The sequence below is a fragment of the Pleurodeles waltl genome, chromosome 12, assembly GCF_031143425.1.
Source record: "Pleurodeles waltl isolate 20211129_DDA chromosome 12, aPleWal1.hap1.20221129, whole genome shotgun sequence".
In the NCBI taxonomy this organism is placed as follows: domain Eukaryota; kingdom Metazoa; phylum Chordata; class Amphibia; order Caudata; family Salamandridae; genus Pleurodeles; species Pleurodeles waltl.
In genome coordinates this window covers 136,110,329-136,135,262 of record NC_090451.1, presented here as the reverse complement: position 1 = coordinate 136,135,262, position 24,934 = coordinate 136,110,329, and the positions used below count along the sequence as shown (strand labels likewise).

General features: G+C 43.1%; 1 protein-coding gene across 1 annotated transcript in view; it reads right to left on the bottom strand.

The window, feature by feature from the left end:
* LOC138268035 (hydroperoxide isomerase ALOXE3-like) overlaps positions 1–24,934 on the bottom strand; it is a 306,669-nt gene that overhangs the window by 16,214 nt on the left and 265,521 nt on the right. Inside the window, exons 11-13 of the mRNA XM_069217367.1 lie at positions 3,987–4,108; positions 1,960–2,060; positions 977–1,147 (exon numbers count right to left, since the gene is read on the bottom strand). Coding sequence (XP_069073468.1) covers positions 977–1,147; positions 1,960–2,060; positions 3,987–4,108 — 394 coding nt within the window. The remainder of the gene's footprint in view (positions 1–976; positions 1,148–1,959; positions 2,061–3,986; positions 4,109–24,934) is intronic.

Below are 24,934 nucleotides of genomic sequence, written 5' to 3'. Positions count from 1 at the left end.
CAACCATTAGTTCAAAAGAGTATGCTACAACTGTGTGAAATCACACTTTAAATGTGTGCAATCGTCGTTGGTGAAAGGCAACAAAATGCTGTGATAAAGGATGCTTTAAATGCATGCAGTCATCCAACAAATCAAAGAAAATGCTATTTAAAAATATGCTTTAAATGCGTTCAGCCAGGAATATGTTCATTTGGGGAAGCTCATAAAAGCTAAGCAATAAAGGCTGTGCAGCAAGCAAATTAAAGAAGTTCCACCCATCAAAGTAACTAGCGGGGGATGAGAATGAGTACCTGGGTCCTGGGAGCCTGGTAAGAGAAAAACACACAAGGAACAACAGGAAAAGAATGCCTACAATCGAATACAAAGGAGGAAAACAAAATTGACATGCACGCAGACCAGTAAGAAGGGAAGTCAGGATTTAAGCCCCTTTTAAGATATATTTAATTCAATAGATTTCACAAGCACAGCACACGCACTGTGCAGGCGAAACCTACAAAAATTGTTTGTGAGTACATTAGTAAATGGTCTCATGCATGTCTCCACCAGTCCTTCATTGCAGCGAGATTAAGAATCCCCCGTACCATTCATGAAGCACAGAAGGATTTATAGAGGGATATAGCGGGATCATCAGCACACAAGGATGCCCTCAGGCAAGGTTCAGGTTTGCTGGCCTTCGTGAGCTTAGGAAGAGTTTGGGCATGGGCAAGACGACAGTTATTTCATGAAAGCATTGTTTTGAAGCATTTTTTATCTGATAGTTTTTAATAAAAGTGTGCTTGATAAAATGTTTTTAAATTGGGCCCCGAATGCTTTCTCTTTTGTTCTATGTAAGTGGATGCAGATAATTATTTTCACAAATCTGACTCTGATAGCTATCAAATGTTTGTCCTACTTCTTTGTCAGTAGCCTGTCCCAGTTTCGCACCGTAAATATGTGGTCACCCAACCCATACATAATGAGCGAATAGAATACTTACCTTGTCCCCAGGCTTGCTACTCTGTAGCCTGACAGTTATCATTGCGGTGGAGGTAGTGCCCACCTCGGGCAGGGACTCAAGGATATTTTCCAGTGTTACTGTGCCTTTAGCCTTGGGAGGAGGTTGGTGCATAGTGCAGGGGCTGGTCAGCATCCAGGAGAAAAAATCAACCTGCAGTAGCCCCAGCCCAAAAGGAAAGAACAAGCAACAGTTCAAAGTTGTAATTATTCTACTGTATATTTTTATATAGCTCCAACAGAACAAAGGAAGTCACTGACCTTTAGGAAAAACAATTGCCTTGAAAAGGCAATAGATGCTATATCAAGAAATATTGTTTATTAGTTATAAAGTCACCATTGGAGATAAGGTTGGAGCATTATGTGTTTCAGACAGGAGGCAGAATTTCAGATGGAGTTTCTGTCCAATTCGTAAATCAAGGATATTGGCAATATTCACAAAGCAAGGGGTATATAAAAAATTTAAGGAAAATGAATGGCCTGCTTGAGACATCTTTTCTCAGCCGCTATTAAGATAGTGTTCAAAGTAGTACTTGGCTGCTGGGGTTCAGTGGGGAAAACCACCTTCTCAAGTGTGATGGCTGCTCTACCTACCTCAATTCAGATTTGGGCTCTGACTATCCAAAAGTGCACCAGGCTGATAAGCGAAGATTTGCAGTCAATGAAGAACCTGAGACAGTCCACCTAGAGCACTGCCCTCGGGTAAACATTTAGGCCTCTTCATGTAATTTCTAAGGCCACAAATTCAATTCACAATGTGATTACCTCATCCCTTTGTACCAACGTATGTATGTACTATTTATATAGCACAAACCCTAGCTTATGGCAGCAGAATACCCTGTCCATGCTTGTTATCACTCACACCTTCTTAAGGTGTTGGTGGTACAGATGAGTTTTGTAGACTCCACCCTTCCCTTGAATATTTTTGTTCACCATCTGCAGTACTAGAAGCACATTCACAATTACCTGTCCATTGTTGAAAGCAGCATGCTGAGCAGAACATGTGAAAATAGCCATAGTCAAATACTTGACTAGTTCAGCGCGGGTCTGCAGCGAAGATGGCACTCCTGTAAGAACAATACAAGACAAGCATTTACAATGCAACCGGTCTCGCGTTTGCTTGAGCTAGAGCAATTAGCATTGTAAACTCCTAACCGGGCTTTTCTTACCACATAAGTTGAAAATAAAAATAAAACAGTTTCACATAACTAACTGGACTTTTCTTGCCATATAAACTGAAAAGTAAAAGTTTCACATAAAAGAGCGGACGGCTGCCATCAGTGCAAAGCAGACACACAAACGGAACTAAAAGTTCACTCGTAGTGAAACCTATCAGCAAAAGTGCAAATATCCATGTAACCGGCAAAAGTGCAATTATCTACTTAACCGGCAAAAGTTCAATTAGCTATGTAACTATGTAACAGGGTCATGTGTGGCAAGGAACAAGTGGATGCTGAAATTAACATTACAAAGCTGCCATTTTCCGAGGTTGGAGTGAAACGTGCCTCAACCTGCCACACAAAAGGCACTGGAATGCCACGCATAGTCATAATACAAAGTGGAGATGTCACGCGTAAGCAATATGAAAACTCAGCAACTGAGCTACAACGGCCAGGTGATGATAAATTTTCTTTATTATGTCCCTGCCGTCACCTGATATGTTTGACCTGGAAGGGTGGTGCCCAGCCAGTACGACGCAATCGGGTCCTCTTTCGCCAGTCCATGTGGCACTCGGTATTTCATCCTCAAACACTGCACTAATGCTCGCAGCGCCGGAAGCTGCAGTCTCCGGACAGGGCCCTGAAGTTGGAGGCCACCAGCTGACTGGAGGAGGATAACCATGCGCTGCTCCAGTAGAGAGCATGGCTGCCATGCTAATCCCTTCTCAAGAGTGCAGCCGGCTCAGCCTTCTTAAAGGGGAACTGCAATATCAGCGAACGGCCAAACCGTGCACACACCCTTTAATTAAATGAACCCACAAAAGGAACAATATCTTTCCGAAATCGGTGGCGTGCTTCCTTGCTGCTGAAATCACAACTGATTTAAACAATTTAGAGCTCATAGCATTGTAAAATACTGACTGGACTTTTATTGCCAGACAGACTGAAACTAACAAAAGGAAGAGAGTGAGGGTGAGCTGGCCCTGGAAAAGCCCTCCTCTGCTGTTGGTTTATGTTTACAGAAGGAGTTGGTGGGGAGGAGGGGGCTGAACAAGCACCCACACTGCTGAAGTGAAACAGGCAAATGCCAAAAAAACTGTCCCTTACAGAAAAGATAAACAGGACATAGCGTAATTACACAGTACTTTGAGGTGCTCCCAAAGTGAAAAAAGGCAGGACAAAGAGGCAGAACTGACCACTAGCAAGCATGGATTTTTGAAGGACACTGCAACTAACAAATCAGAACTCTGAAACTCACTCTATTGTATACTTTAGTATACAGCAGGCCGAATGCTAATGCTCGACCTAAAAAATGTATGACCACTCGTAACATGTTTCACTGTATCCGAACCTATGTCACATGAAAAACAGATGTGTATGCTTCAGAGAAAGACCAAGGGAATAATACTAGGCATGCAATTGCGTGCTTGCAAAGGTATGCCTGTGGATTATTAATTTCTGGCCAAGCTTCGCCAGATTCACTATAGGATGCTACATTTTAAGTTCATTCCTGGAACCGTCCGACATGTCTTACTGAGCTCTAATGCTCTGAAAAATTGTACATCAGTATACAGAAGCTTGAGTTCTAATACACACATTTGCATTTTATTGCTCTGTTTAAACAAAGGCAGTATATGAGGAAAATTTCCAGGTTGAGTCTAAATGCCAAACAAAGTAAAAAAAAATTAATTTAGCAACCTCATATGGTAATTCAAGCATGTAAGTTTTTATAATTTCTGGACTGGTACAATGTTTTGTGGTTCGGTTATCAAGTCACAATCCTTTAGAAGAATGTGCATGGAGATACTGAATAACAAATTCAGTCAATCATACCTGAGGATTTCCTTTCCATGAAGCCTTCTTTGAAGATCTCTGACACCCACGCTTGAAGCTCTGGGTCCGTCTGGATGCTCTTGTTGCTCCTATAGTAGCAGTCAACAATACCAGACACATAGCTAAGAACAACAGAAATGTTAATAGGAGGACACCACATGGAACACTTCCAGGCCAAGGAAGATGAAGCTGTAACTCTTACTTCAGGAAAAGCAATCAGTGTTCATCTAAGATTTATTCAGCATGCATTTATGTCAGTGGTATAGCAATAGTCTGAGTTGGGTCACAGTACAATCTCTTGCCTCACCACCTCCAAGTTTCTCTCACATTCACTCTCAGATACAGGAGCCTACTGGTAGAGAGAGGAAATCCATGGAGACTCAAGATCAAAGGTCAATCTCGGTAAATGTATTCTTTAAATTGATTCTTCACAGCATAAGGAACAACATGTACACCACAGCTTAGATAAAGTGCTACAGTCTTAACAAACAACTCATTCCAGCTGTCCCTGTTCAAATCCAAACCTTCACATTCCCACAAAGCATTCCATTCCACTTCCAACATTCTTTCATCCACTTAGATCAGTATGACCTACTGTTGGTTCATCCATAACTCCAATACGATGCACTGCTTCCAGGTGCCACACACCTTTCCCCTTCTAAAAACATGGAAGAAAGCTAGAAACACAAAGTGAAAGCATAACACACAGGACAAAGGTACACATTCTCTTAGGCCTACAACAGCATGTCCTAGCCATAGTTCTAGGGCACTTTCTCCGCTCCTCATTTTAAACACATACTACCCCATGGTGAGTCAATGCACCAGAAGATATTTCATTCTGCTGTTCACTTTAACCTCTGTCCCTTCTGAGGAAGAATTTCCCAAACCAAGGTCCCTACTTCCTGCACACCAGTCTTCACACAAGATAAAGGCAGTTTGTCCTCTTGATGATTGCTGCACAGCAGCACTCTACTCTAATTCCACATCGATGCCCTGTCACTCTCAGTACTTCATTCAACACTGCAATGACCTCCACTGCACCTTGTACAGTTTGAGACAAGTTGTATAAACATGAATTATTTTGACCACATTGAATACGCTTCTCTGATCTATGCTCCATAAAATGTATACATACTTTCTAAGCAATGCTCTGAGTGGTTCAATCTTTACAGAAGAGCCCTCTCCAAATGTATCATAAAGTCTGTAAGACCTATAAAAGACATCAGTTGCACCCTCATCATAGACTCTGGTGCTTCCAGTATCTCTCAAACATGACAGTCCTTGGGTTTGATCCCTCTCTTAGAGATGGTATGACTGCACAACTCCACATTGGACACTGTGAATTTACATTTCTTGAATTTTAAAGTCAAACCTCTCCCTGACAATGCCTGCAGAACTCTTTCCAGAATTCAATCTTGTTTCTTCATTTTCATCAATTACAAAGATATCACTGTGAGGTAATGGAGCCTTAAATCTTACATCCCCTCTGAAGAATTATTCATTATGTGCTGAAATACCGTGGAAGTACTAGTGCGCCCTAAATGCTTTGGTTTCCACCGAAACACCCTCTATAATTACAAAAACTGTCATATGCTTGGAGAGGTTGCTTACCTCAGAGCAGTGGCATGCCTGTGATCACATATTTCCCACTTTCCTCAATCACCTATGCCAATCTTGAGGTCCTTTACATCAGGGCCTAATTGGTAGTGGGGGGCTAGGTCAGGGAGCATAGCCAGATGTGAGGGAGAAGAAAAGAGTATGGGGAGAAAGATAAGCAGAGGGAAACTCTAGCCTGAAAACTTATGGATAGGTGGAAAGCAATCAACAGGTGCTAGCAGCACCTCGCTGCTTCTCCCTCTGAATCCAAGCACCCTCGATCTGGACCCACCAAAGCCATGCCTAAACCCTTCCCTGCACATCAGTTTGCTGTCATCTGTTTACTAACTTCAGAAAACTCAGTATTCTGATCTACCCAGGTTCAAGAGTTCTGTATTACAATATCTGCTGCCATGCAACTGGCCTCATCCTATCAAGTAATATTGCAATGAGCTGATTGAGTAGCTTCTTGCTCCATAGAAAAACATATGTATCCCAACAGTTGGAACCTCCAACAATTTCTAGTGTGTGGACTCATGGTGCGCTCTTGAGAATGGGAATACCACTTGCAATCAAGGACTAGAAGAGAATGTTAATGTACATGATAAATGTGTAAGGTATTAAAGGTATTCTTGCTATTCTATAGTACTATGGGCATACATTGCCAGACAGGTCTTAAACAGACCCCCACATAAATGTTCATGGTTGGACTTTCTCCCAAAACAGTCATTGGTGGCACCATCATTCTTTATAACATCTATCAAAGGTTCACCAAGCCATATTACTTTGTAACTGCAGATGATTGTGTGGGCCTTGAGTGACAATGAAATGGTTCTTCTCACAGACAGGAAGAGTATATCAAACTCTGAGCCAAGGCAACCTTTCGGAGCACACTGTGACAGTAGTAGCATGTGACTACTTTCTTCAGCGCATCTTTGAAAATTTGGCAGACTCAGACCACAAGAAGGAGGCCTGGTTGACAAATCTCCTAGTTCATGGGCTAACTAGAGAAGATTCTCCAGTTTAAACAATTTACCTTGGAGAGTCTGCAAGGACAATTAATACAAAAAGGAGGGACCAGAAGTGCATCAAGATCCAGCATGTGTGCTCCTAAATCGTAACTATTACAATCAAATATGCAGTTCTTTTTATAGAAGGAGTGAGAAAAACATAATGTAAAAAAAGTTACTGTTGTGACCAAGGTGTCCGCAGGAGTCTCGCACCTCAGGAGCAAGTGCCCTCACACACCCAAAAGGGTGTCATCCTCATAAGACTGCTCCTCATCAGGCCGCCACTGCAATGCTCGATTGGCACCCTCAAGGAGGCTCTTTGCTGGAGATCTTTTCTCTGATGTCATATGTGAAGTGTGTGTGGTGCTGATTGTGTAGACTGATGTGAAAAGATAGTGAGTATGTGAATCGTGGAAACTAAAATAAACTAGGTAGGATTCTATGGGTTATTTTAATCAGTGAGCCACACTGACTAATTAAAAATATAAATGCTATCAATAGAGGTGGCTCAGTGGGTCAACATATTTCTTTATTGGTATTTCAACATACATCAAATGCAAATCTCTTGATGAATAGGAAATATTTAAAAAAATGTATATGTTCCATGGGAAATGTGTCTACTGACTTAGGAGTGCACTAGCAGTCACATTGAAATAAGCTAAGGTTTATACTGTGGGCTTGAAGAATGTATGCAAAATTAAATTGGTTCATTGCAACTAAAGTAAAGTGCAAAGTGCTTTCTTATGTGATTTAAATCCATGCCTTAAAAATACAGGTGTACAAACTTTTTGCTTTATTTTAGAAAGAGGGTAGAATCTAACAAAAAAATGGACAACAGAATACTTCATTTTTAAAATATTTAATTTACTGTTTCTGCCCTGATTAGGATTCTTTACTGTTTCTACAGTAGCCATTATTACCCCAAACTAAACCAGCTATTCTCCAGCCAAGGACAATTCCTACTTGAAGTCAAAGCACAATATATCTCAACTGACTTTCTAGAACCTGGAACAAATATGAGAATGAAGGCTTTGTTCGTTGGAACTCCAAAAAGTGGGCAACTGAGCTTTTGGATGCTAGATAGAGTCTATCAGCTATTTCGGAAGCCGGTATGGCATTGCTCTATTTGCAAACAAGGCTGTACCGAGGCTCTCCCCTATTTTGCCCACTGACACTATGAAGGTTCTCAAAAACTGGGCGGTGGACCTCCCAGTGTCTTGAATCATTGCATAGGAAAGTGTATCATTGGTGCCCTCATGCATTAGGCAGGTCACAAATATAACTGCATGTGATCTGGCCAGCAAAGCCCAGGTGGTAAAAGAAATCTTCAGCCTGGGTGTCTGTATCATCATACTCCCTGGGAGTCCCAAGAAGGCCAAGCGCCCTCTAGCAAGACCCAGTGAACACAACGATCCAAAGCCAATAACTCTGCTCCATAAAGAGCCCGGTGTTTTAATTACAACCACCTTCTTCAAAGGCTCAACTGAGAGACTACTGTACCTTAGATCAAATCTTCTCAGTGCATTTACCACGTATAGCCCATGAGCACCAAGTCGTCTGCATACATCAAACAATGGATATACACCCCTCCCATTTTTGTGGAGAAAGAGTGTGACTGCCTATCATCTTAGAAAATCCATGATGAAAAGGCTAAAGAGCAAGGGGCAAAACACGCTACCTTGCCTCGGGCCACTATTGTCCGGAATGTTTTCCGTTTGAGAGTCTGGGCCATTCAAATTTACCTGTAAGCACTTATTCTTATGCAGTGACAGTATCATTTTAAAAGACCTTGGTCAATTCCCCAATCAGCCAACTTATCTCACAGGAGCCAACGATTAAGTCTATCAAAAGCTGCCCTGACATTTACAAGACATCAACATAGTTTTCCTCTTGAACCATCTGCTCTTCACACAGCACCCCATAAAGAAAAGCAGTGATCAACTGTGGATTAGTCCAGCCTAAATCTCCCTTGCTCTTTTTGAGTGCACTCACTACTGAAGGCCCAGGCCTTTAGCTCAATCAGTATTGCGTGGGGATAGATCTTTGAAGCCACATTGACTAAATTATCAGCCGATAACTTGCAGCGTAGTCATTCATAAGCTCCCTTCTAATAGCTAGGTTTATTTGTGGCACCTCTCCAAGAATCTGGAATTACCCAATTATTTGTCACACATTTTAAAAAGGGGCTTAAAGCATTGGCCCACCATAATGAGTTTGATTCATATAGTATTACTGGTAACCCACCTGGCTAAAATAAACAATACAATAAATATTTCCATCAACACAGTATTCATTCTACCAAACATGAGTCATAATTAGCAAAAGCAACCAGTATTTGAAGTCCACATTAAACAATTTTATTCACAAGTGCAACAAGAAGTGGAAAGGCTATAAAATAGTGAGAGGTGAACCACAAGTGAAACAAACAAAAACAAGGCAAGACAAAGTATCCAATATTGTAATTGAGATCAGGGAGGGCTTAAGTTGCCTAAAGAATCCTAATCAGAACAGAATCAAGCTACGTCTTGATGGGGGTTACAGACTAAATAAGCTGATTTGTGATTCTTTCTGCTCAAAGCCCCCCCTGGCCTCTCCTAGAACAGTTTCACAAACCTTCCAACCCTCAAATTGCTACTTGCTGCCACCAGTCTTCAAACAGCCAGAGTGAACAAAGCAAATACAAAGATGGCAAACATTGGCAGCAAAAAGCCGTGTTCATTTGTGGGTAAACTGTCAAGGTAAGTGTTGTGGCAATTGCGATCACTAAAGACTGTATCAGGTTATAAGTATAAAAGTAAGGGGACTGTAACAACTCCAAGCAACTCCAGGCCTCCGGGCGCCAGGTGCACAGCCCACCAGGTGCAAGCCACACCAACCTAATGCTGGCCACCTCCACACCTGACGGGGCTGCCAATCAAACCTAATGCGCTTACCAGCCGCCAAATGCTTCTTAATGCTGCTGTCATTGCAACTGTTTCAGCTGTCCCAGATCCTCCTGCCCTTCTAGCTCTTCCATCTCCCTAGCCACTCCAGTGACAAGAATCATCACCCAAACCCTGCCTACTGCCTCAAGGTGGGCAATGGCAGGCAATGGCAGAGGAGTAGGCGAAGGGCAGACTAGGAGCAAGTGTACTGTGAAGGACAACTTGAGGTTGAGATCAGCAGTAGTCTGACCAGTCTATGGACTACCGACCAACCACTGGGCAGGCCAAGGCAAACACTGTGAATGCCACAAAAAGCCTTCGGACCTCCAGTGATGAACTCCCAGCTCCTGCTCAATGTATAGATCCTTTTCCACCAACCTGTGCTGTGTCACAGCGTCTTCTACTCTTCACCACAACAGCATCCCCTGGCACCTCCACCAAGCTTCTCAGCACCTCACAACACAGCTAGAACAAACTATCAGAGAGCCAATGGACTGATACCCCCGGCACATCCCACCTTGACATTGCCCTGACACCGCAAGCAACTTAGAATTGGCTGTCATGAACTTTTATGCCTGGAACACCAATTGCGCCAACAGAGACTACCCCTACCCCATCAAGCCCATGAAATTGAAGAGACTCTCCAAACACGCTAGCTGTTACACCACAGAACTGAGAACCATGAATTGCAAATGCAAGTGACTAGAAAGGAGATGGTGCACCAGCAAGGAGCCCACAGACCGATACACATTTAAGTCGCCCCTCAATCAATGCCATCAACTACTGAAAGGGACAAAAAGGAGCGTCCTAGCCAACCACATCAAAGCCAGCTCTTTCAAGAGCAAAGAACTCTTCAACATCGTCAGGGAGTTTGTTAAACCTTCAGCCAGTGAAAATACCATCACCCCTTCTCAGGAACTCTGCAACACCCCAGCAGACCTCTTCCATGACAAGACAATTTACAAAAACTTCTGACCCCAACCCACTGCCGCTGACACCCTCACCCACCTTTTTCCCATGGTCGCAAACCCCAGTGCAATCTCCAACCACCCACTCAATGCCTGCTCACCACACAAAACACCCCAACTATCATATTCCGTCCACACAGGAGCACCCACAGACCCCTGCTCCCACAGCATTTTCAATCTCGGGAGCAAGATGATCAGCTGTGGGCTCACCACCATTTTTAACTCATCTATAACCACGGCCTCATTACCCGAAGTATGGAAACATGCAGATGTTACACCCTTTCTCAAGAAACCCTCACAGAACACCTGGAGATCAACAATCTTCTGGACCCCTCCCACTTCATATTCCACAACAACCACAGCACAGAAATTGCCCTGTTCACTATCACTGATCATAGCAGAACCCTCCTCAACCGGGGAGCAATGGTGGCCCGGATCCTCCTCAACCTCTCAGTAGCATTCAACAACATATCCCATCCCACACTTATCAAGGGGCTTCATGACATTGGAGTCCCAGGAGACACCCTCAAATGGGTTGCCTCCTTCCTCACCGGAAGAACCCAGAAAATCTGCCTATCACCATTCACCTCGGTACCTAAGAACATCATCTGCAGCATCTATCGAGGCTCGTCTCTCAGCCCTACACTGTTCAGCATCTATATGACCCCCTTGGCCAACATTGTTAGAACTCACGGCATGAACATCATATCCTACGCAGATGACACCCAGATCATCCTCCACCACAGAAGACTCCACTGCAAGGGCCAGCTTCCTCAGGTGCATGATAGACATCGCCGACTGGATGAAAAACTACTGCCTAAAACTCAACACAGACAAAATGGAAGTGCTGGTCTTATGGAACAGCACATCCTCATGGGCCGACTCCTCGTGGCCTTTTGAACTAGGACCAGCACCCACTCCGACAAACCGAGCACACAAACTTAGCATCATCATGGAAAGCAAACTCACCATGAAAAACTAAATCAATGCAGTCTCTTCTGACTGCTTCCTCACTCTTCGCATGCTCTGCAAGATCTTCAAATGACTCTACATCAACACCGGGCTAACCGCCTCCCAAGCCCAGCGTCAACATACTCTATGTAGGAATCACCACGCATCTCCTGAAGGGACTACAGAGCTTACAAATTCAGCGAATAGATTCATCTTTGACCTCCCCAAATGGACCCTCCAAACCCTCACCTCAAGAAGCTCCACTGGCATCCCATTTAGAAGAGATGTCAATTCAACATGCCAATTCACACCTTAAAGCCTCTTCACAAACAAGGACCAGCATACATCAACCATTGCCTGAACTTCCACCAAACCTCCAGACACCTGCGCTCCGATTTCCTCTCCCTCACACATACACACACACACACACCCCGCATCCACTGAAGCATCATTAGAGCATTGTCCTTATCCTACCTAATGATGAAATCCTGGAACATTGTCACCCTTCACTTACGGTCCTCATCCTCTGTCATGGAACCTAGCTGTTCAACTGAACCCCTTAACAGCTCTGTACTGACTGCCTTGATACCCTTGCAGGTGATTAGCAGTGCTCTATGAATCCTGATTGATTGACTCCCACTGCGTCTCCTCATACTCCCACAGCATTCTAAGGAGTTAGTCTGCTCTGTTCTCCTGCCTTCTCTGTCCTTAATTTATTGAATTTTGTGATTTTTATGATTCATCCTGATAAGGACTGAGGTTGTTACTTGAGTAGGGTTATCACCCTCCACAATCAATGACCCAATTTCCTTCAATCACAATAACAGGCATAAGGATGCACACACCCAGCTAACAGAAATAAGATAAGACAAAAAACTACTGAGTCCTATTCTAAGATGTAATTGACAATGTCCAAAAGGTCCTGATCCAAAAAAGCCACTATCTGAAGGAAGCTGAATGAAAGACTACTTCATGTGGAATATATTTTATAAGAAAAACAAAAGGTTCTACTTACAACACGCCAACAAATGGGCATTTCCCATTATTGTGTAACTGGACACTGCATTAACATCATGACTTTGAGTGAGGCACTATCTGCAGCAGCATAGACCCTCTGTGAGAAATTGTGCTTAGAGAGAGCACTCAATGCGCCTTGCCCATTGGCTGTTTAGGGCTTGCATGAGGGGTGACATGTGTTTCTAAAAAGGAAAGTTTAGGCCTGGAAAAAGGTTCATTTTGCCAGCTCAAATTGGCAGTTTTAAAACTACATTACACGCTTCAACGGCAAGCCCAAGACATGTTTTAAAATGCCAAGTAAGTGGGGGACAAAATGAGTGCCTGAGATCCACTAGAATGCAAAGAGTAAGGGGGTTTACCCTAGTGACCCCACTAAAACTGGGTAAATCAAATTTTATGCAAAAAAAGCAATGGTCGTATGATAGCAGAAGACTCATTTCCTGGACTCCGACATGAATAGATGCCTGATTTTTCTAGCACGGCCAGCCCAGACTGATAATTCATTCCTTTGTCTCTGGAGTCTTCGTTCAGCAGATGACTGTTTCAGCAAATGGTCAGTCTGAGATTGGACTCCGTTTTCAAGCTGATACAAGCTGGTGTCGCTTTGCGCTGCATGGGATATTTCTATGCGTTCTGCTAGTTTGCTTCCCTCTGCCTGTGGTTAATAGCAATTTTTTGGTTTCCAAGTCACAGGTACTTCTCTCTTCAATGGTCCTGAGGAGGCCCGCATTTACTAGGGGCTGAAATCGCATCGACCTTTTGTATTGGAGGGGTTGCTTGAACCATGAATAATTTCTAAAAGGACTTGAAGAATACACCTCTTAACACAAAATGGACAGAAGTACCTAATGTGTTCTCCTATGTGGATTGTTTTATAGACTGAAGATCCTAACCACACCAACTTGGATCATAAGGATGACTGGAGTATGATTACAATGAGCTTCAACTGTAAACAAACTTCTCTGTCGGTGTTGTTCATTTATTAATGTGTGTTAGATGTTTTTTCTGAAACAGACTGATGTTTCTATATGTTTGATGCTTAATTTACTTTAACTCTAGACTACTGTGCTAACTGTATGAAGTATAATAAATTAATTTAGTATTATTGTGTATCCCCAGTGACAAATTAAGGCATTCACTGGTGTATGACCAGGCCCACTAGTAACATTTAATTTACAGGCCCTGGGTACATGTAGTGCCATATTCTATGAAATCATGACAACATTAAATATGCCAATCAGGTGTAAGCCAGTTGTATCATGTTTTAGGTAGAGAGCACAAGCACTTTAGTACTGGTTAGCAGATGTAAAGTGTACAGAGTCCCTAATGTCAATGATGATGAAATTCAGAAAACATGAGAGGTGAAGGCAAAAGGTTTTGGGAAAGGAATCACTGACACAATATTGAGGTAAACAATATTGTTTGACACAAATATAGTGTCAAAAATATTGTATTGTGTCCAAATGCTTGTGATGGTAAGTGTAAAAAATATCTAAATATTTTGCTCAACACTAATGTCATCCAAAAACATACAAAATTATCATTTTTTAATATATATAAATATACATATATATTTCATCGGAAGTACGACCACATGTATAAGGAAGAGGTATCTGAATTAAGGTTGAAGAACCTGGAAACCACAGAGGTATCCACAGAAGAACTCGTTGAGAGTGATGTTTCAGACGGAAATTTGTCAGATGTATCGGATACAACACTGTCGAAGGGTGTGGTAGTGGATATGGGAAAGGAAAGATCTAATTTTTTAAAACAATTTCGACTTTTGAATCAGGGACGGACGGATCAATACAAAGATTTTCAGTCGCAGAGAGGCAGAGGGGGTGGGCCCAGAGGAAAAAGAAGAGGAACAGGCAGGCCAAGAACAGAAGAAGGAGAAGGAAATTCAAGATCGGTGGGAGTGGTTACCCGCGCTCAAAAGTAAATAATATGGATGTTATCAATTTGTCCAGTAGGTTATTATCTAAAGATGAAAAGAGCCTCTTGGCCCTGGGCCATTCTTTCTGCCCAACAGGCTGCTTTAATTATGTACAAACCCGAATAGATACCTTCAAATTTATTTGAAAGCTAAAGTTAAAGAAATGGTATCAGACTAAAGTTAGCAATGTGAATAAAAGAGCAGTATGTTGCGAATATAGCAATTTATGTATTTCAGATATTGAGAATTTACATACACTGGCAGATTTATATGATGGGCTATCGGCACATGAAGATGCAATTTTGAATTTGGAGGGACTAGGTATTTCTTTAGATGATCCATGCCCCAGTAACTTGAAACCTAAGTCTACATTCCTACCGGTTATTCAATGTGATGCCATTAATGTATTTGAACGTGAGGTCATCAAACATCTAAAAAAATTGAGACATAAAGGTAAAAATGGTAGGATGAATTTACCCAAGACACAGTGGAAAGCTCTCCAAGATCTAAAAAGTGACTGTACTATTGTTATCAGACAGTCGGATAAGGGCGGTAATGTAGTGGTTCAGAATGTTAGCAAATATGTAGCTGAAGGGCTGAGACAGTTGAGCTCCAGGGAGTGTTATAAACAAATCGGTCATGAGGACAATACATTGATGAATGATGAATATTATGGCATGCTGGTTGACTGGAGAGAGAAAGGTTTATTGGATTGGAATAAATTATTTTTCCTCAAATGTGATCATCCTAAAATCCCAATATTATATATCTTACCTAAGGTTCAGAAAAATAGGACTAATCTGCCAGGGAGACCGATAGTGTCGGCCATGGGCTCTCTTTTGGAAAACACATCAAAATATATAGACTGCTTTTTACTTCCCTTTGTTGAAGCATTACTATCTTATTTGAAAGACACAACACATTTCTTGAAGATTATTGAGGGCATCCAGTGGGAGGATGATTACCTCCTTCTAACTCTAGATGTTACCACCTTATACACTTGTATTGATCATGATCCAGGGGTGAATGCTACTAGACATTTTTTAAGGGCAAGGTCATTGTCATTGTTTTTCCATTCGGAAATGTTGTATGACATGATGAAGTTCTGTCTCAGGAACAACATATTTATATCTGACAACAAACTGTACAAGCAGTTGCAAGGCACAGCTATGGGTACTTGTTTTGCCCCCAGCTACGCTCATTTATTTATGGGCTGTTGGGAGGAACAAGTATCAGAAAACATGATAGAATTTGACAACAATGTAATTTTATGGTGTCGATTTATAGATGACATCTTTGTGATTTGGAAGGGTAATGAGGACTCAGCTGTGCACTTTGTACATAAATTGAATTAAAATTAATATAATTTGAGCTTTACCAAGCATTTACACCCTAGACAAGCGACGTTTTTACATGTGGAAATTACAGCAACCACGGATGGCTTAATCTCAAAACTGCATAGGAAAGAGACAGCTGGCAATAGTTTGCTAGATGCACGTAGTGCACATCCAAGGAGCTTGATACACAGTTTCCCTTATGGGGAGCTATTAAGAACTCAGAGAAATTGTGTCAGTGAGTCAGATTTTCATCAAGAATGTGATAAAATGTGTAAGAGATTCAAAGAGAGGGGCTAAGGGGCTAGGACCATAGAACAAGCTAGATGTAAAGTGATGAAATTAAAGAGTGATAATTTACTTTATCATATTGAGAAGGATAAAAATAAAAATAGAGGTGAGGACAAGCTTAGACTGGTAACAACATTCAGCATCTTAGCTTATGATGTCCAGAGGATATTCAACAAGTGTTGGCATATTTTGCAAACTGATCCACTACTGGAAAAATGCATAGAAGGAAGACCTCAAATAACTTTTAGGAGAAGTAGGTCACTTAGGGATGACTTATGTAGAAGTGAAATATCAAGAGAAAATGATACTAGGGCCAACCCAGGAAATGGATTTTCAGGTTGTATGAAGTGTAAAGCTTGTAAGACGAGTAACAGCTGTAAATGGTTGAGAATACCAGGGAGAGAAGAGGTGTTTACTATTAAAGGAAGTTACAGTTGCAGGACGACATGTTGTGTGTACTTCCTCATATGCCCTTGTAATAAACTGTACGTAGGAAGTACAATACATACAGCTAAAAAGCGAGTTTTAGAGGACAGGAGGGCAATCATAAACAACAAGAGTTATGCCGTGGTGGAACATTTTAAGGGCTACCATGAAGGAAATGAGAATCTGTTAAGGTTTGTGGTTATTGACCAGGTGAAACAAACTAAACGGGGAGGCAACAGAGAACGTATGCTGAGGATTATGGAGTCACGTTATATCATTGACTTCGAGACATTGGACCCTATGGGACTAAACTCTAATGAAGAATTGAGTATACATTTGGGATGAATATTGACATGGTGTAGGGGCATCTAACTTGAATTTGGAATTTTTGATGTTGGTTGAGATTCACATGTTTTCTTTTCAAGTACAAAAATTATTTTTATATATATTTTCTTTTCTTTATGGTTTATAGTGTATGGGAGGAGATTAGATCCAGAAATTGAGGAAGGTGAATAGGGTGTACAATTATTAACAACAAGTAGTGATATGGTTAAGTAATTTTGCTCGCTGGGGCTTTAGTATGATGTTGGAATGTAATTTTTACCAACTGGCAAAATATTTATAATATAAAGTTGAATTGTACAAATGAAGGTGCTATACAGGCAAGATGGCAGCTATTGATATGGATCACGCTAGTCCTTTGTGTTATTAGATTAGGATATTTGAATGAGAGGAGGAAATGTTGCTCCATCCGTGATCAAGGCTGAGTGCCGAAACGCGTTGGATTTTGTGAATAAACTCTGGTAATATTGCAGACTGAGGTGTCCTGGTCCTCTTTTGAATATAGAAGGAGCATTGGAATACAATATATATATATATATATATATATATATATATATATATATATATATATACAGTTTGAAGTTTGAATAAATCTTAACTATTTTAGTATATAACATTCATATAATGTAAATTAAATACATTCCTCTGCTACTTAACACTAACATATGTGTTTATATGTATATATATATATATGTGTATATATATATATATATATATATATATATATATATATATACATGTATACATATATAATTTTTAAATATTAATTAAATTACAAAATACACCCAATTGCAAAAAATATTATAAAAATGTTTAAATGTAAAGAAATATTATACAATGAAAAAATAAACAAAAAATATATGTAGCCATTAACAGGAAAAATACTTAAGTCAGGGAGTATTAGATATACTATTCCCTCTCCAAATTCGGAGAGGTTAAATATTCCCACTCCTACAGCACAGCAATAAGGAAAGTGCTGCACTATGGAGGGGATAGATTTACTGTTCCCACCTCAAACAGCGCAATAGTAGGCAAATTGATGGAACTTAGAGGAGTTAGATTTACTATTTATTCTCTAGTTAGCACAAAAGTAGATAAAGGCCCTCATTATGAGTTGGTGGTATTTTAGCAAGATCGCTGCAGTGGTGTCTGCCAGTGATGGCGGTATCCTATCCGCCGTATTAGAAGTCCACAAAATATTCCACCCAAAAACAGCCACAAATCAGACACAGCCAGGACAGAGGAGGGCAGGAAGGAGGCAGTTGCACCACCTGCACCGCCACGCCGACAACTTTCCACCCACCAGATGACGACCCACAAATCAGCACAGTGGTCCTTCCATGGTGGAAAACCATTGGCGGTCTGAACTGCTGCGCTCAAAACACACTCCTGTCAGAACACAACACCACATTGGACAGTTCGAAACCCCCACACCGAACACATAGTCACACACCATGTACACCTTCTCACAGCACTATATAACACACCCCCACACACCCCACAATCCTTTGTGCAAGTAACAAATTACACAGATCCTAAGAAGCCACAGTTCAAACATAAAGCACATATACACCATAGGCACTCATACACTTCACAACCACCACACACATCACCACAGGACCACCAACACTATAAACACATCACAAATAAACACAAACACCACCACCTATCACCACTTACTGCCAAACACCCCACCCCACCAAGCTCCTTACACTGTGCCCCACACACACCACCCACCCCAACACAACCACCATGTCACGCCAAAAGCACCCACGCTTCACTGATGAGGAGTTTTGTGTCATGCTCAATGAAATTCTCAGGATAGAGCCACAACTCTTTGGAGCACAGGTACAGAAGACCTCCATAGCCAGGAAAATTGAGTTGTGGCAGAGAATAGTCGATGGGGTCAACTTAGTGGGCACCCATCCACGCACAAGGGAGTACATCATGAAGAAGTGGAATGACCTTAGGAGGAAGGGACTTTCCATTTCATCCAGGCAACATCTGGAGGTAATGAAGAGACTGGTGGTGGGTCCCTACCTTCTCCCCCAGAGTTCACATCGTGGGAGGAGAGGTTCTTGGACATCCTGCATCCTAAGGGCCTGGCTGGAATATCTGAAAGACAGGACTCTGGTGAGTAATCAACACTCCCCTGTCAGTAAGTCTTCCTGTCCAGCATGCTTCCTCATCACCAAATCACTCCCCAAATCACAACATCTCATGTTACAACTCCCGCCTACTCACCTAATGCCCCTTTCCTGAATGACACACTTCCACCCACCCCCAATGCCTATACACTCCTTGCCAAGTGTATGGATAGCACTGCGAATAACAATCACTATGACTCCCAAATGCACTAGCCCACCCACCACAAAACCTGCATTATGGACGTCACATCACACCTCTTGCATGAATGATAATTGCACTAGCTACAGCAGCTGGATGCCCGACTGAGGACCACTACATAGCAATGACTGCAATGCAATGGCACTACACAATGGTAAACTAACCCAGACACAGCACTGTCACCAATCCAAAGGGACACTACTACAGACACACTACTCTGAAATGGATCAAATCTGCCCATGACAGTAAGGAGCTATACTCCATGCACAACAGGCACAGACAGGACAAACCACCTTGCATACACACATAACCACCTCCGATTTGTACACCATACTGCAATGTACAGCATTTCCCACACACATACCTAGCAGGCCAGAATGCCTATCAGCTAATAGGGCAAACCTGTCATGTGACCCATCACAAAGGAACTCAACCAACCCATCCCAAGTGACCAGGCCTGACGCAAACAATCCCAAGGCGCATGGTACACATGTCAGAATCCACCATCGACAAACAGTGTTAGCAGTGCTGCACTTGTCAATGCCATTGCTGGGAATCAAGCCAAGCCACTGTATGCATCAGACTAACAGACAACAATACACACTGCAGGCTGCAGAGGCCAAAGAGCAGTGGCAGGCCCATAATGCCACCATGGCCTCCATTTAAGCGGTATTCAGGGACCTCATCCACATCATGAGTGTCTCCTCTACCAACCAGCAGACCCCTTCCACTGCCCACATCACAGTTGAGCCTTCTACATCTACGGTTGCTAGTGGAATGGAGGCCCTGCCAGAGGAGGCACAGGCATCAGGTACTCCTCCCTCTGTAGCTGGAGACCCTCCCCGGCAAATGTGGACATCCATCCAGACATCTGGCTGGAGCAGATGCTAAGACCAAAACCACTGCCAGAACTTTCACCTGATAGCTCTCCCTTGTGTGCCACTGAGGCACCCTGTTGACTGTTCAATACCTAAAGTACATTTTCCCATGGCTCATGGACATAGGACCTGTGCTACATACAACTGTGCCACCAACTCTCAGAATTTCTTCTTCCATGACCCCACTCATTACCTGTATGTCACGCAAGTCACAATAAACACCATTGATCACAGCCACTACATATGTGTATTTATTTGTACAGTAACACAAGTAGGTTTACCTAGCTATCAAAGTGGAATGGGCCCCAATCCAACAGGCATACAAAGGACTACAGAGGGAGGTATCCTCTGCAGCAGACACAGTATAAAAGATATGTGCCAGGGCTGATGTAAGGTAGCCACTAGTCCTGCCACACACCAGAGTATATCTACACATCCACCCTGCACAAAGAGCAATACAGAGATCACAATGAGGATAAAAAGCATGGTGACAGCTAAAGCACTTATGTAGTCCATAGTGGACGTGCCCAGTGTACCTGACAACTAAACAGGGCATAACATATAACACCTCTACAGCACCAGTCGTAGAAAATAAATCATCAACCACTGAACATGACACCTCTCATGTGCTAAAATCCACAATGTGCAAAGTAACCAAGGTATACAGAACATGCAAGCCTCAAGCAATAGTTATGAGTGTCAAAGATAAACAGTGCACAGTCAGTAGCTGGAATGACATGAGAACAGGAGTATGCAGGACACATTGCACAATACTGGCCTGTCCATGAGAGATGGGATGTATCCAAACTGCAGAGAGTACACATGTGAGAGAGAAAACATTACAACCTTACAGATGAAAAACCAATGTTGAAATGCCACACATGCAAATACACAGACAAAATATCTCTTAGTTACTAGAAGCAATGAATGATGAGCTCAGCCCTTGACTCCACTCCACCTTCCTCATGTGCCTCCTCATCACTTTTCATTTCTGCATCACCTGCCACAGGTCCAGCTGCCTCCTCTTCATCAGCTAGTAAGGGTATCTCATGTCTCAGGGCTAGATTGTGGAGCATGCAGCAGGCCACTATGATCTGGCATACCTTTTGGGGAGTGGATAGGAGGGCACCTCCAGAGACGTGCCGACACCTGAATCTTGGTCTTCAGGAGGTCAAATGTCCTTTCAATTACACGGCTCGTCCTTCTGTGGGCCTCACTGAAATGGTTTGACACCTCACTGCCAGCCAGGGAAGGTTAGTATAGCCAGAGGCACCTGTGTCCACCAAGGTAGGACCCAATACAGGATGGGTACAGCCACAGGGAACATTGGGATGACAGGTGCCATAACAGGGACATACAACCAGATGCTTACATACATATGAGCCAAACCCTCTCCCTCTGTAGACTTGTCATCATGTGTGGGACATTGCTGTTCCTCAGAATGTAGGAGTCGTGCACAGATACAGGAAACTTGGCTGTCACTTGTAAGATGTATTGGTCTGCCACACACACCACCTTCACATTGATGGAGTGGTGGTTTTTCCTGTTCCTATATACCTGTTTATTGGCTCTGGGAGGGACAAGGGTATATGGGTGCCATCTATGGTATCTATCACATGAGGGATGTTTCCCCACATCATAGAAGTCTGCCTTCACATGGGCCAGATCACCTCTTTGGGGGAACCTGATGTAGCTGTCCAGGTGATTAAAAAAAGCACACAGTACATCCTTCAACACAAGACTGAACATGGGCTGTGACATCCCTGCTGACAAGCCCAATGTCATCTGACTTTCCTGTGGCAAGAAAGTGTAACACTTGTCGAAGTAAGCCTCAGCAAGGCCTACTAGTGCAAGTGGTTCGCGCTTCTCTGCACAAAGTCCTCAAACCATATAGGAAGAAGTTGGCACAGAAACTGAAATAAAAGACAAAGTTTATTAAACCGCATGAGGTGGTGCTACAGTTCAAAGAGCACCCTTCGGTAATGTTTGGAGCAGCACACTGAACTAAGAGAGCATGGTCCTTTTATACCCACACAGGGGCTAAAAGAAGGTGGTACAATTATAGAAGCAAGACTTATATACATATAAGGTCATATGGAAATGCACAGTCGACAGGTAGGAGGGGCTAACAGTTTTAAAGGACTAGTAGACACATTACTGTCGGTTACTAATTACTAACAGCTGCAGACCTTACTGGGCATGTGCAAAGTGGGAGATGCTAAATATAACTTGTCACTAGACAGATTTTCAAGAGTAGTTAACAGGAAGGTAGGACAGAGCACATGGCGAGCACATGGCAGCATGTGGCAAAGATAATGGCTGCCATGAATACAAATGGATTCCGCGAAATGTTCACAATAGTTGCTAAATACAAGATGTCTTCTGCTAATGCTTAATCTAATCTCTACTAAATTACAACACACTGACAGAACTTGAACTGCAGGAGGGATGGCATAAGGATTACATATGGCAGGCAATAGATCTGGCTCCAACTGGGAACATAGTTCCTTGGTGGTCTGACAATTCAGATGATAGGTCTGAATTATGTGCCTCTCCTCCAGGGTTGCCAGGTCCACTAGCGGATGGTACACTAGTACATGTCACATTCGCCTCAGGTCAGGGTATCTAGGATGGAGAGGAGAAATAGCACAATGTGAAATGTACACCACACATGTTGGCACAACATATCTAACTTGCACACAAATAACACTGTCCACATGGAGCACACTGCTGGGACATACCATATTAGGCATGCTGAAGCAGCATGGACTTCTCCCTTGATGCACATTGCTGCCCCTGATCAATAGTGCCTGACATATGTCACATGTTTCAAGTTCCATATGAGGTTTACTGACTTGTCCTGCACTGAGCCTGTATGTAGTCATGCCATATACCCATACGGTGACCCTGCCAACTAGCCGATACGTATATGGACATGCTGGTGATCAGACACCCACCCACATATGATCACTGTGTCATACATATCACAGGCATGTGCCACAACATGATTGTACCACTTAGGCCTACCCTGCTATCTGCCGTTTAAGGTGTATGGCACACTTATTTTACTGCATAATGGCATGATATGTGCCTAAAATGGCAGCCACCTGACCTGCAGTACTCGACAGGTGGTAGTGGCCTAATTCCACCAGTGTATGTCATCATGGAGGTAGGCGGTCACAATCGCTGTGCAACTTCTCATTGGGTAACATTGCTGCCAATGGGAGACTGAGGCCAATGGTGATCACCGCTGGCAATGACGGTCCTGTATGTGGCGGCTGTGACCACCATTTTCTGCTGCCTCGCTCACTTGACTCCTGACACAATAGAAAGCAAGACCTCCACTACGTGAGCTGTTGTGTACTGTCTCTGGGAGCCGTCATGCAACGTCCTAAAAGTGATAGGGCCCCCGCCTTCACCCTCGAAGAACTAGAGAGGCTGGTGGATGAGGTCCTACCCCTGTATGAACAGCTTTATGGGGCACCAGAGAAGCAGGTGAGCCCAATGCCCTAGCCATGTGTGATAGGGGTGTGTGTGAGGGTGAATGGCGTACATGTGTCAGTCAAGGAGTACATGCATGCAGGGGGAATAGAGTATAGGCTTCTGAACCATGAGAATGGGTATGAGTGGGCATTTTGTGGGTCTGATGTTTATAATTCTCTGCTGTTGGTATGGTGCCATCGCCAAGCAAGGACGGACCCTGGGCGCCCATGCCCGACGGAGCATCCACTGTCGCAAGTGGTGGTAGGACATGAGACACTGGGCAAGGAAGACCGCGGAGGCCCAGCTGGGGATGTCCTCCCAATGAGGGAGGGGTGCACATCAGACCCAGACCCCTCAATGGCCAGCATTTTGGTGGTGGCCTACCCTGATGTGGATGGGCATTTGAGGGCAGCCAGCAGCGACAAGGGAGTGAGTACTAACTGTATCCTGGGACTTTGCTGGCCATTACTTGGATTGGGTGCCTAAGTGCTTCCAACGTGGCATTGCAGTTAATGCTACATGTGCATCAACTTTTGGAAATGGGCAATAGGCACCATTGCTGAGTATCTTAAGTAGTTGTGTCCCCGTCCTCTACTGTCAGTGGATTTTCACCTCTCAAAGTCTGTAATGTGTAAATGCACAAATGACATGGGCACATGTGTGACTCCATCCTGGCCCTACGATGGATGTAAGTGTCAGTAGTATCCTAAGCATTGTGTATGACCAGATCCAGCCATCTGCATCAGTGTCTCAGAGGTGTCACTCCCATCTGTGTAGGCAAACTGTACATGCGACTGTGCGACTCTCCTTCCATCCCTGGGACTGTGTAGATCATGTACTGTAACTGGTATAGATAGATTGTGGGGCTGGCATTACAGTCCCACCTCTGCACTTCCCTTCATGAGACAGGAGTACTGCCCTGAGAGTTGACTAGGCATATATAGGTTATGTGCTGACTGTACTGTATGTGTAGGTAAGCAACCTGGAACACTGATACATGAGGATCTGATGAGGTATCATTGCACAGTTCTAATATTTCTGGGGGCTATTCTTGTGTGGATGTGGCCTTCCTAAGTATGGGTTGGTAGTCGTGGTGATAAGTGCCCTCAGAGATCCCAGATGTGATACCATGGTGTGTATATGGCATGCATAACAAAGTCCTAGCTTGTCCTCTGCTGCATTGCTGACTGACTGCCTATGTCATGTTGACATAGATAGTTGGGGGCACTTGTGATGGCCTGTGACTCTCACAGCTTGGCTTGGCTAATAGGTTGGGGCAGATTGGGAGTGGTTTGGGTATTGCATTACACATCTGATGTGAAGTGTCTAGGTGTCTGACTGGTATTGGCCAAATCTGAGTTGTTCTCCATGACGGCCTCACTATACTGAGAGGGCAACTATGCGTAATGATAGGTAAGTGTTTTTGTTTGGAGTTGACTGCACTGT